This window comes from Parus major, chromosome 22 (genome assembly GCF_001522545.3).
Source record: "Parus major isolate Abel chromosome 22, Parus_major1.1, whole genome shotgun sequence".
In the NCBI taxonomy this organism is placed as follows: Eukaryota; Metazoa; Chordata; class Aves; order Passeriformes; family Paridae; genus Parus; species Parus major.
The window spans coordinates 301,586-314,775 of NC_031790.1; the positions used below are offsets into that span (position 1 = coordinate 301,586).

The 13,190-nt window shown below is 56.8% G+C and overlaps 1 protein-coding gene and 1 long non-coding RNA gene across 2 annotated transcripts; both read right to left on the reverse strand.

The window, feature by feature from the left end:
• Positions 1–23: 23 nt before the first annotated feature.
• Positions 24–3,284, reverse strand: FIGLA (folliculogenesis specific bHLH transcription factor). Its single transcript, XM_015648765.2, has 4 exons — positions 2,691–3,284; positions 1,876–2,058; positions 795–932; positions 24–332 (listed from the first exon to the last, which is right to left on the reverse strand). The coding sequence occupies exons 1-4, from the start codon at positions 3,270–3,272 to the stop codon at positions 141–143; spliced, it is 1,095 nt and encodes a 364-aa protein (XP_015504251.1). The 5' UTR covers positions 3,273–3,284; the 3' UTR covers positions 24–140.
• Positions 3,285–11,216: 7,932 nt separating this feature from the next.
• On the reverse strand, positions 11,217–13,184 carry LOC107213886. The gene is made up of 2 exons (XR_001524819.1): positions 12,867–13,184; positions 11,217–12,129 (listed from the first exon to the last, which is right to left on the reverse strand). It is a non-coding gene; the product is annotated as an uncharacterized LOC107213886 (long non-coding RNA).
• Positions 13,185–13,190: the final 6 nt, after the last annotated feature.

The following is a 13,190-nucleotide window of genomic DNA, read 5'->3' on the forward strand; positions in this document are numbered from 1 at the left end:
GGGGGGACCCCCAAACCCAGCGCTGGCGCTCCCACAGTCCCTTTTTATTGTGCAATTAATTGGGTTTGCATTAACAATCGTTAATAAGCACGTACCTGGGGGGAGGTGCAGCTAATTACTAATTACAATTAATAAAGCAATTAATTACAGCTCTGCCCCCCCGCCTCCGACCTCTGCGTTTCAGGGGTGACAGACCCCCTGCTCCCCCAGTTTTGGGGTGCAGTGCTCCAGGGCAGGAGCGTGACCCCAAAATGGGAACTGGAGCCTTGAACTTGGCTTTCGGGGGAGACCCCGGCGGGGCCCCCCGGATTTTTAGGGATGTCAGGAAAGACCTTAAAAAAAGGAGAAAAATAAAGGTTTTTCTCACCTTGGGAATATTTTGGGGGAAAAGGTGATTTCGAGCCCCCCTTGTTTATGTTGCTACTACCCAGATGCACCCCCAAACCCGGACCCCCTGGGTGACCCCCCCAGGGCTGCTCTGTCCCCCCCCAGGAGCCCCCAAACCACCGGGGGGTCCCTCAAGGTGCTCTGTCCCCCCCCCAGGAGCCCCCAAACCACCGGGGGGTCCCTCAAGGTGCTCTGTCCCACCCCCAGGAGCCCCCAAACCACCGGGGGGTCCCTCAAGGTGCTCTGTCCCACCCCCAGGAGCCCCCAAACCACCGGGGGGTCCCTCAAGGTGCTCTGTCCCCCCCCAGGTGCCTCCCCCGAGCTGATCCACCCCCATCCAGGTGTTCCCCAAATTCCCATGGTGCCCCCCAAGGTGTTCTGACCCCCTCCAGGTGCCCCCCACTCACCATCCCCTCAGTCTTCAGCAGTGCCCCGGGGTTGGGGGGTCCCCACGGGCACGGGGGGGCACTGCCAGGCCTGCTCTCAGGTGGCCCCCCCAGGGACACCCCTCCAGCGTCCCCCAAGTCCTGCTCAGTGCCGTGTTCCTGGCAAAAGGGGAATTAAAAAATGTATTAGGATTGGGGGGTGGCCCCCCAGTAATAACACCCCCCACAATAGTACCCCCCATAATTAATTAATTGAATAATTAAATTAATTCCAACCTCAAAAACCTCAAGCAGGAAAATCCCCACCAGGCCCCCAAATTATAGGGGGGTTGTTGGGTCAGTTTTGGGGCTTATCCTCAATAATATTTTTGTTTGTTTTTAAATTAATTCCAACCTGAAAAATAAGAATGAAAATCCCCCAAAGCCCACTTTATAGGGGGTCAATTTTAAAGTCCCTCCTCAAATAATAATTCAATTTAATTTTGATTATTAAATTAATTCCAAGCTGAAAAATATCAAGAAGAATCCCATGAGCCTCCCCAAACCCCAGAGTTATAGGGGAGTTTGGAAATGGAGGGTCAGTTTTTGAGGTCCCCGTATGCTGGAGGTCAGTTTTGGGGTGTTTCCCCCCCCAGCTGTTATATTTATTGTTAACCTGAATTCCAAATTAAAAAATCAGAAGGAATTGGAATAAATCTGTCCCTCCCTCCATGTACCCATCCCCAACCAGGCACTCCCCCCACCAGCCCCACCAAAATCCATATATAAGGGGGTTTGGAGCGCAGGGATCAGTTTTGGGGTGCCCCACAATAATTTAATGACTGAAAATACATTGAACTATTGCTTCCAAGATTAAAAATATCAACAAAATCTCCATCAGCCCCCCCAAAATCCCCCATTTTTGCCCCCAGCCAGTGTGGGTGTTTCGGTGGGGGGTGAGTTTGGGGGTACCAGCATCCCGGGTTTGGGGGTACCCACCTGGCAGCATCCCGGATTTGGGGGTACCCACCTGGCAGTGTTCTGGGTTTGGGGGTACCCACCTGGCAGCATCCCGGGTTTGGGGGTACCCCCCTGGCAGGGTCCCGGGTTTGGGGGTACCCACCTGGCAGGGTCCCGGGTTTGGGGGTACCCCGCTGGGTCCCCCCGTGTCCCGCAGCACGCCCCGCAGCAGGCGGATGTACTGGGCCGCTGCCCGCAGCGTGTCGGCCTTGCTGGGCCGGCGGTCCCGCGGCACCAGCGGCACCAGGCTCCGCAGCCGAGAGAATCCGCTGTTGAGGTTCCGGATCTGTGGGACAGAGACCCCGAGGGGACCCCAATACCCCAATCAGAGACCCCGATCAGAGACCCCGATCAGAGACCCCGATCAGAGACCCCCCGGGTCGGACCAAGAGCCTGAGTCAGAGCAGGACCCCCCAGGATCAAACTGGGATCTGTTGAGATCAAACTGGGACCATCCCCAGGATTAAACCAGACCCCCCCATAATCAAAGCCGACCCCCCAGCATTCAACTGCCCCCCCAGAATTAATTTAGGTCCCTCACAGAATCAAACTGGGGTCTCCTGGATTCAACTGGGCTCACCAGGGTTAAACACGACTCTCTCAGAACTGAACTGGGACCTCAGAGTTTAACTGTGCCCCATCTGGAGTGAAACTGGCACCTCCTAGATCTGACTGGGTTTAGCAGATTTAAAGTGGATTAAACTGGACCAACAGGCCCTCCTAAAACTCATCTGCCCCAGCCCAGGATCAAACCCACCCCCTCAAATGCAGAGCCCCCCAGACCAGCCTTGTGGCGGCACTGCCCGTGTCCCCAGGCAGAGCAGCCCTGGTGTCACCACGGTGTGACCCGACCCCCCGGCTGTGATTTGGGGGTTCAGCAGGTTTTGGGGGGGTTCAGCAGGTTTTGGGGTGTCTCACCCTCTCCCTCTCCTTGGCGTTGGCCGCCTGCCGCCGCTCCAGGGCCTCGCTGGGGTCCCCGGTGGGCTCGTAGGCCCCGCTGGGGCCGCACCGCAGGCGGGTGATGGCGGCCGGCCGGGGCAGGGGCCCGAAGCGCTGCCTCAGGAGCCCCTCCAGCACCTCGGGGGGTGGCGTGGGCTGCAGGACCCCCGGGGGATCTGGGACCTCCGAGGGCTGCGGGACCCCCGGGGGATCTGGGACTTCTGAGGGTTCCGGGACCTGTGAGGGCTCCGGGACCTCCAAAGGCTCTGGGACTTCTGAGGGCTTCAGGATCTCTGAGGGCTCCGAGACCCCCGGGGGCTCTGGGTCCCCTGAGGGCTCCAGGACCTCCAAAGGCTGTGGGATCCCTGAGGGCTCCAAGACCCCCAAGGGTTCTGAGACCCCTGAGGGCTCCAGGATCTCCGAGGGCTGTGGGATCCCTGAGGGCTCCGAGACCCCCAAAGGTTCTGAGACCCCTGAGGGCTCCAGGATCCCTGAGGGTTCTGAGACCCCCGAGGGCTCCAGGACCTGCAGCCACCCCCCAGCTCTGCTGGGCTCCCCCATCCCACCAAAGGACAGAAGCTGCCCCCTCTGAGCTGACTCTCCAAAAGAGGGGAAATTGCTGAAAAAGGGCCCTAAATACCCGGGGCCAAACGAGGCACAGGTGGAGTCCCCTGGGCCTGACGAGCTCGGGCTGTGCCTCAGTTTCCTCACGCACCGTCCTAGCCTGAACCCACAAAATCCTGATCCCCTGCTGTGCCTCAGCTGTCCCAGCCTGGTATCCACCAAGCCCCGTGAAAAACACACATAATTTTTATAGAGTTTAAAAGTTTAATAAAAAAGATAATTAGGAGAAAAAAAATAAAGTGTACAGATCTGGCTGGGTGTGTCTGCATTCACCTCACTGACAAAGGATTGTCCCTTAAAAACAGAACCCTCCTACATATCCATAAATTCTCATTCATATCCATAAATTCTCGGACATATTCAGACATTCTTCTGTGGATCTTTGGTGTTCTTCTGTTTAGTTTTCTCTTGCCCCCTTCCCAATGGATCAATCCTCTTGGCACCATTGAGATTTACATTCCCTGATCCCAGAAATGCAATAAATTCCTCCCCCCCAGAGTTCTGCTCACTGCTGTCTTCATCTGGATAAAACAGTTTACAAATCCAGGAGTTCTGTATCTTTTTTTTTTCTCAGTCTTTGGGTTATACAAACAAAACCAGTTTTTATTTTAATACTATTCCACAGCCTAACATATATGTATTATATTACTATTTCTAAGTTTCATCAATAACAGAAATAAAGAAAACTATATTAATACAACAAAATTTTCCATTCTTATAACATTCATTTTAATATTTGCGAAAAGCCAACAATATAATCTGTTAAAAATAATTATAATTATATTAATAATTATATTAATAATATAATAACAGCCCTGAGCCCAAAAAAGGCCCCCCAAAACCACGCTGAGAGGAATTTGGGGGTCTGGCACCGATGGGCACCTGGATCCTCTCCAGAGAGAAAAGAACTGGCTTGAAAGGCCTCGTTTATTCTTAAAAACGTGGGGAAAACAGAAATAAAAGATTTAATGGCACGAGGCTCGGTAGATGGCACTGTTGGTCCCCGACACGCTGCAGAACTCGGGGAGGCTGGAAAATAAATGGTGAAATCTCCCTTTTTCCTCCAAAAAAAGTTCAGGCCACTTGGGGTTATCCGCCATGGGGGGATCCCAGTCCCCCACCACCTGGATGGATTTCCCCTCCCCTCTGGAGTTTTCCCGGGGAAAAGTCCTGCAGGGGAGTTCATCCCGGTTTTCCTGGGAAATCTGGGGCTCCCAGGGTGCTCTGAGGTGTGTGTGGGGTATGGACGTGTCCTCTGTGCGGGGTTGAGGCTGCGCTGCCTCAGTTTCCCCAAAGCTGGAAGCACCTGCAGGAGCTGAATACATTCCCCAGCTGCTCCGGGGTCCTGGAAGTTCCTTCTGTGTCCATAAGGAGAGAGAGAGTACAGAGCAGACCCTAAAGAAACCCCAAAATGACCCTAAAATGAGAGGCACCTGGAAGTTAATTGAGGTTTTCCTAAGAACTTAGAAAAACCCAATTTTCTTCTCTTTAATTCTCTGTAATGAGCTTCCCTATCCCACAGCAGGCTCTGGATAATCCCATTATTCCTGCCCCGATCTGGGCAGAATTCCAGTGTCAGACAAATGAATCTGAGGGCAGGGAGATGTAAAGTCACCCCAAAAATGGGTCCGTGCCCAGCAGCTCACCTGAGCTCACCTGAGCTGGGAGGGTCTGGGGAGGTCAAACTGGTTTTATTCCTTCTCTGTGCTGGGAAAAGCTGGGGAATGCTCCAAGTTCAACAGAGGGGGATTAAATATCGAGGGGAAATGGGGTTTGCAAGGGTTGTGCCCTGAGGGGAAATGGGTGGAGCCAGTGGGAAAAGAATTGAGGATTGGGGAGGATTGGGAGGCACAATTATTGAGGTGTCATGCTCATTGGGGGTCAGGGTGTTCAGGGGTCACAGTTATTAGTGAGCTCATTTTACAGTCATGGTTATTAGGATTTGGGGTTATTAGGGGTCACGGTTAATAGGGTTTGGGGTTATTAGGGGTCACAGATTTAGGGGTTACAATAATTAGCATTTGGGGTTATTAGGGATCATGGTTTTAAGGGGTCATAGTTATTAGGGCCCACATTTTTTTAGGGTCACTGTTTTTTGAGGTCACTGTTATTAGGGAGCTGATTTTTCAGGGGTTGTGTTTTTTAGGGTGACAGTCCTGAGTGGGCAGGGTGCTGAGGGGTCCCAGTTAGGGATGGGAGCTTGGGAAAGGCTGAACTCCAGTGAAACATCATCCCAACAATCCCAGGGGTGCTGCTTTGGGAATGCCCGTTTGGAATGCTGTTCTCCAACCCTCCAGGCTCACTTTTCCCTTTCATTTTTCCTCTCTGAGCACGGACACAGCTGGAAGCAGCTCCCAACCCTCCAGCCCAGGATGCTCCCTAAATGCAGGTGTCCCACCCATCCCAACGCCGATGATCCATCGAGGATCTGGCATTGGATATCCAGACTGGAAACACGAGCCGGGGGTTTCCAGTTACCGTGGAGGGGTGGCCTGGGAAGGTCGGGGAAGGGGAACGGTGCCAGGGCTAATCTGGGGCCAGGGCAGCTGTTGGCATGGGATTAAACCCAATCTTTCCTGGCACTGTCCCAAACCTTTTGGGAGCGTCTGGTCTCTGCCAGAGCTGCCAGCCTCGTGCCAGCCTCGTGGTGCCCAGATCTTGGCCACAGGTGGGGAGAGCAGCAATAAAATATTCCAAAGGGCCTTTATGGCGATGTGGCCACTTCCACCTCTCCATCCTCCTCCTCCCCGTGCTGCCAGACACATCCCAAGACACCTCCTCCGCTGGCACGAATCCTAAAATCTCTGGTGTAATTCATAACCTGCTCCCTGAGCTCTCCAAGGGTCGAGCCTGGGTTGGCACCAGGATCCTCATCCTTTTTCCAGCGGGTTCTGGGTACCCAGGGATGGGCTCGCTGCTGCCAGGGCAGGGAAATGTGGGTGGGCAGGGAAATGTGGACAGGGAGACTCCTGGAAAACTTCTGTCCTGTCATTAAAATCATGAAATCCTCTCTCCTGCTGTCGGTGCTGCTGGTGACATCAGGACCAAAGCTCCCAAGTGCCTCCTCTTTGCCCATATCCCGGTGCTCTGATGCGAGACAGAGAGATCTCTCCTGCCTCAGTTTCCCCAGCTCGCCCAGAAGTCTGAAGGGATGTTTGGGAGGGAATTCCAGAGGCTGCGTTTGCACCTAAATCCAGCTCTGGGGTTGATGCTGGAGGATTTGCGGCTGGGTGGGTTCCGGGTGCAACGTCCGGGGGTCCGAGGGACATCCCGGGGACATCCCGGGGACATCCGGGGGACATCCCGGGGACATCCCGGGGACATCCCGGGGACATCCGGGGGACATCCCGGGGACATCCCGGGGACATCCCGGCGGGCATCGCCATCCCGCTGCATGCCCGGCTCTTGCTCCTCCACCCCTCCTTTTGAAGGGGTTTTGTGTCCCCCTTTTGTGATGGAGAGCAGGGGTGGGAATTGTCCCGGCCACCCGCCGAGGGTGGCGGGGGTCCCGGGCTGGGAAGGGACAGGTCTCACCCCCGCCGTGCCTGGATTGTCCGTGGGGAGGGAGACACAATAAAGGGATTTATCGGCACGGGGAGGGTTCGGGCAGGGACAGGCGGGCTGTGGGGGTCGGCATCGCTTGGATCCCCTCAACCCCACCCATCATTCCAGGGGGGGATATTAAACAATCCCGGTTTGGATAAATCCAAATCATGACCGAAATCCTAGTGGGATTGGTGGGAGGGAGTAAATCCGAGACAAGCAGCGATGCCCCCGGCGCTCATCTCCCACCACCCAGCGCTCGCGGATCGCTGATTTTCTCATTCCCGGAGATTCCCGGGAAGCGGATCCGGAGCCGGGGGCTGGTGCCGGTCCTGCCCCGCGGCCGCGCTCGGAGCGGGGCGAACAAAGGTGGCTCTGTCCGGCTGAAGGAGCCTTTGTGCGAGCTGTGGGCGGCAGGGGAACCATCCCAGCCTGCAGCAGCCGGAGTTCTCCCCGTCCGAGAGCAGAGGAATTTTTGGAGATAAAAGAAGTTTCCATTGGATGGAGGCGCTGCCAAACCCTCGTCAGGAGGCAGGTGGATGTGGGGACAGCTCCGGGTGGGGGTCTGGCTTTCCCAGGGTCTGGATGAGTCCTGGGCTGTCACCCTGGGAATGGGATGGGATGGGGATGGGTAGGGACAGGGGCTGGGCTGGGGACAGGAAAGGGATTGGGGATGAGATGGGACAGGAACCAGGACGGTGTAAGGGATGGGGATGGGACAAGGGTGAAACAGGGACAGGGATCAGGACAGAGATGGTGACAGGGATGGAGATGAGAATGAGGATGGGGATAGGAATGAGGACAGGGACAGGGATGAGGGGACAGGGGTGGTGTCAGGGATGGGGATGGGATGGGGACAGGAATCAGGATGGGGTTGGATTGGGAACAGGAACCAAGACAGAGATGGTGGCAGGGATGGGAGCAGGTTTGAGATGGGGATGGGGACAGGGCAGGGATGAGGATGGGATTGGGATTGGGACAGGGGTTGGGGCAGGGATGAGACAGGGACAGGGATCAGGATGGGGACAGGGGTGGGACCAGGGCTGGAGCTCAGCTCTGCCTTTCCCCACCAGCTCACACAGAACCTGACCAAGGGCTGGGACCGAGCTGAGCACCTGGACAAAGATTTAGGTCTGGTCTTAACCTTTAGTCCATCCAGGTGATGCCCAAATCCAGCCTGGAGCCTGCTGCTCCCAAATCTGAGCTTTACCCCTTCTCTCAAGCCCATCCCTCTCTGTGAGGGGAAAACCTGGGGCTGCAGCTCCATCCTCCTCCTCCCTGACAGCAATTCCTGCCTTTCCCATCTCAGATGACCCTCCAGGACTGGCTGCTGGTGCTGCTGGGCCCTCCGAGCTGGATAATCTCTGTTAGAATTAATAAATGAATCAACCTTAACCCTCTTTGCCTGCCAGCTCCTCTCCAGCAGCAGGGACCGGGCCCTGCGTGCCCACTGTCACGTAGGGATGGACCCACGGAGCCACGGGCTGAGGGAGGAGCCAGGCAGCTCTTTTCCCCCTCTTCTATCCCCCATCCGGGTTTTTGGAATTCTCCAGGACTCTCAAAGCTCCTCCTAAGCACAGGAGCCGCCGCTGCTGCCATGGCAGATGCTGCAGATCCCAATTAAGCCCTTTGCCAGGTCAGATCCTCGGGGGAGGCCACGTGTCGCGGTCCCACGTGTGCCCTCACACGCAGCACACATTTGCACACGCATGATGTGTCTGCAGCAGGCTCGGGGCTTTGTTCTGCCCCGGGGCTCCCAGCCCCTCTGAACGCATCCATCCCCCCCAGCAGGGCTTGTGCCATTCCGTTTTCTCTCTCTCTCTGGGAGAAAGGAGAGAGGATTCCTCAGTAAAACTCTCTGCACTGAAATTTGGGCTGGGGGCAGGCGAGGTGACCCCCCCAGGGACAGGGGGATGCGGGGCTGATCCATGATCTGGCTGCTGCTCCTTGCCGTGCCAAGGGGCCCGGAGCGCAGGGGGGCTCCGTGGGGCTGTCAGTGCGGGGCAGGAGGAGCCCAGACCCTGCACAGAGCATCTCATCCCAGACAGCCCCGTCACTCTCATCCCAAGGCTCCGGGATTACACCACTGCTGCTCAAATCCCATCTTCATCCGCGCCGTGCCCAGCCAATGACCTCGGCGCTGGCACGAAGGGCCTTCCTCCACAGGGATCAGAGATGATAAAGCCCTCCCAGACCCAGCTTGGCACGGCGAGGTCTCGGTCTCTGTCTCAGCAAAGCATCGTGGATGCTCCAGGGATGACGTCCACGCACACGGAGAACGGGATGGACAATGAGAGCTTCACCCAGGTAAGGGGATTTTCACCCTGGATTTGGGATAGTGCTCCTAGGATTAGGGAGTTTGTGCTCCTTGTACCTGGCTGAGGATCTGTGATGGGTGCAGCTCAAAGGGGAGCAGCTGTGGGGGTCAAGGGATCACGGGATGGGTGCAGGGTGGAGGGGAGTTGTTTCTCAAATCTCCAGCCTTGACCAGGTAGGGTGATGCTGGAGCAAGGTGAGATGTAATTTTTGCGGTGATTTTTCTGCCTGTCAGAGTGAATTGATGAAAATACAAAAAATTGGGGTCTTTGAGCCGTGATCATTTTGTCAGGGAGTGAGGAGACGCTGCCTGTGATGTGTGAGGATCCCAGGAGAGCCCAGCTCTGCTCCTGTATCCCAGAGAGAGCTCTGGGCTGGATTTAGGGATCGTTCTGGACTTGGGGAACCTGCAGGGTTTCAATCCTCTGCCCACCAGCAGTGCTGTGGATTTCAGCTGGGATTTTGGAGGGGCTGGAGGTGGGGTCCCAGCGGACCCTGAGGATGGGCTGGCAGGCAGATCCATCCACACGTGGCTTTGCCATCCTGGTGTGGGTGCTGGTCCCTGCCAGGAGGACTGAAGGGTGGGACTGTCACAGCTGGGCACCCGTGCCTTCCTCAGATCTGAGTTTTGTGTGATTTCCTGCCGTCGGCTGGGAAGGATTTCAGGTCGGTGCAAGCTGGGTGTGGCTGTGGCACGGGACCATCAGGGTCCCCCTCTCACCAGACCCCAAGATCCAGCTCACCCACACCCGCAGTGCTGGGAGAGAGGATGAGCAGAGGGAAAAGCCTCTGGCACTGAGCATTCCCTGCCCAGTCCCACTCCTGTCCCTGCTCTGGTTTGGTGGCATCAGGGACGTGGCACGTCCCACGCCATGGGACGTGGTGGTGCCCACGGAAAGCGCCCCAGGGGTGCAGGAGAAACCTCCCCTTTCCGCTGGGGTTGGGAAAGTGCCGCACGCGGGAGGTGCCAGGGCAGAGTGACTCAGGGTCCTGTGTCCTGACCGGGACTTTTGACCTTGGAGCTGTGCCAGGTTTTGTGGCACCTGGCACAGCCCCTCTGGGATGGAGGATGATCCTCAGCTCTCCCTGCGTTTGGCCATGCTGGCTTTTGGGGACACCTTCCTCCTGCCAGCTCCGGCATCCAGGCTTTGGGTACTGGACTGGGACCTTTGGGACCTTCCTGGGATGTTGGGGACCTTCCTGGGGTGTTTGGGACCTTCCTGGGGTAGTGGGGACCTTCCTGGGATGGTGGGGACCTTCCTGGGGTGGTGGGGACCTTCCTGGGGTGGTGGGGACCTTCCTGGGGTGGTGGGGACAGTGTGGCTGCTGGGAATGGAAGGGGTCAGACATCTCCTCTCCGGGTGGTGTCACGGGGCCGATCCTGTGACGCATCCGATGGATCAGGAGATGTCTGATGGAGCTGGTGGGCTCCTGTACAGCTGGATGAGCTGGATCTGCCCTGAGGGAGGTCTGGTCAGGCCAATGTCATCTTCACGGTGTGGTGATTCAGGACACAGCAGCAGGACATGCAGGGCTGGGAGTGCAGGGAGAGAATGGGATGTGTCAGTGAGAAACGTCCCACTACAAAATGCCCCTGGGCAGAGGGGGCTGCTTGGGACGGAGATGATCCCAGGGTTGAGGGTCACCACCACCAGTGGAGAGTGGCCACCACAAGGGGACAGTGGCCACGAGCGAGGAATGGTGGCCATCACTGGAGGTGGATGGGTGGCACTGATAGGGAGTGACCGTCACTGTGGAGGGGCCCAGCACCACTGCGGGATGGCCACCACCATCCAGGGATGGCCATGTCCCAGTGGAAGGTGGCCACCAGCCCCAGCCACCTCCCAGCACAGGCCTAGTGATCCCCGTGCCCACCCACCTCTGGGTGCCACCACCCAGCCACCCCCCTTTGGATCCCTCCTGTGCTGACTGGTGGCCTCGGTGGCTTTGAGGCTCACGCAGGGCTGGGGGAGAGAGGGAAGAGCTGGAGCAGTGTGTCAGCGACACGTGAGGACGCTAAAATTAGGCGGCTCCAGCTAATCTAATTTAATCTCCCTTTTTCCGTCCGTTCCGTGGGGATCAGCCTGGCCAGAGGGGTGGGAAGCCGGGCTGTGGGGCAGCCCAGCCCAGGGACACCCAGGCCGACCCCCGGGGAATCCCTCTGCCTGTTCTGGGGAGAGGGGTCCGTGACCTGGGGGTGCAGCTGGGCTTTAGGACGGGCTGGAAATCGCTCCAGCACTATGAGATCTGCAGAGGAGCAGAAGTAGGATGGGTTCCCACCACCCCCAAGGCAGGAAGGGCACAATCCTCTCCTCCCTGTCCCTTCACGGAGCAGTTTGGGATGGGCGAGCCCCCTCCCTCTCGGCAGAGCCGAGGAAAGGCTCAGCCCAGCTCAGCCCAAGGTCACGCGCTCGCTCTGCGGCTGCTGGAGAAAAAGTTCTCCGACCGGTTTTCTATTCCCGGCCCTGTGCGAGGGCTGGGTCCAGCCAAGCTCCAGGTTTTCCGGTGCTTTGGGTGACAGGGCAGAGTCAATAACTGGTCACCGGTGTCACGCTGATGCCGATGGGTTCGTGGGGATGTGTGTGCCCGTGTCCAATGAAACCTCCTTGGAAACTATGTGGAGCAGCGCTGGAGCGATGAATCACGGGGCAGGTGATCCCAGATGAGTTCGCGCCTCTCCTGGAGCAGCTCCAGCTCCAGGGTCATCCCAGCTGCTCCGTGCTTGGATGGTCCCCAATTCCTCTGTACCCGCCCGTGCCTCAGTTTCCCCAGTATAAAAGCGGGTTATGACCCTCACCGGGTTCCCAGGGGTCTCCTGGGGGTCCTCAGCAGCGCTCCACGGGGGCTTTTGGGGTCCGGGGGCTCCGTCCCTGCTCTGGCCACGGGGCACGGCTCTTCCTCCCGCTCCGACGCTGTTATTACTGCACCACTCGTCCTTAAGGAATCACATTAGAGAAATTAGAGCTGCCTGTAGCTCCAATCCCTACAATCAGCCGCTTCCTCTTCCTAAGGAACGTGCCATTAAATGCCGATAGATTATTACAAGCCTATGTGGAGCTGGGAAGCAGCTGGGATGCCTTGAAAAGATTTCCATTGGGAGCTTTATTCCGTGAAAGGAATTCCAAAAGCAACTGAAAAACCTCAAATTAAAAAAATTACTGTATTTATAGGAACTGGTTGGGCAGAGTCCAACTCCTCCTGTCTTTTCTTGACTAGGGGGTTATCTGGCAAATCAGCGGAATCTTGGGGAATATTTTCCCTGAATAAACTGATTTTACAGGGCAGAATGATGAGACAGGTCCCTCATTTTGCGCAGACAGTCGCTTCCTTCACCCAGCCAGGCCGGCGGCAGATGGGGAAGGCGGACAGATGTGTCCAGCTATTTTTAGGCTCAAACGCTGCTTTAATTTCAATTTGCCCACGGAGAATTTGGCTTTTTAGGGTAAAAAAAAAAAAAAGCTGGATCAGAGGGTGAATTGAAATGTAGGGGCAGTGACAGAGATTAATGGAACATCCTGATTTGGAAGAGATCCACAAGGATCATTGAGTCCAAATCCTAAAATGAATCAGGTCACGATCTGGGGATTTAACCGGCACGCCTGCCAGGTTCACGGTGGGTCCAGCAGGACTGGATCCTCAAGGAAAAGGTGTCTGGCAGCAGGGCTGTCTCACCTCTGGCATCGGTTGCTTCTCTCCCTCTTTCCTTTGAAACGGAATTACAATTCCTTGAGCAAAACCACCAAAATGATGTAAATGGCCTCGTAGAAAGGGCTCTTGAGAGGGTGAAGGCAAAAAGAGCCGGAGCTGCTCCGGACTGGTTGGGAAAGCGGCGGGAGCGGGCAGACGGGTTGGGTAACTCTGCCCCAGGGCTGCTGGGACCGGCTCTGCTGGCAGCGGGGAGAGGGAGCTCCGGAGGGCCAGGACGTGCCGCGGCCCTCGTAGGGCTCCGGGCCACCAACGCCCGGCCACGGCCCGCGGACTCCCCGTGGAGCAGGG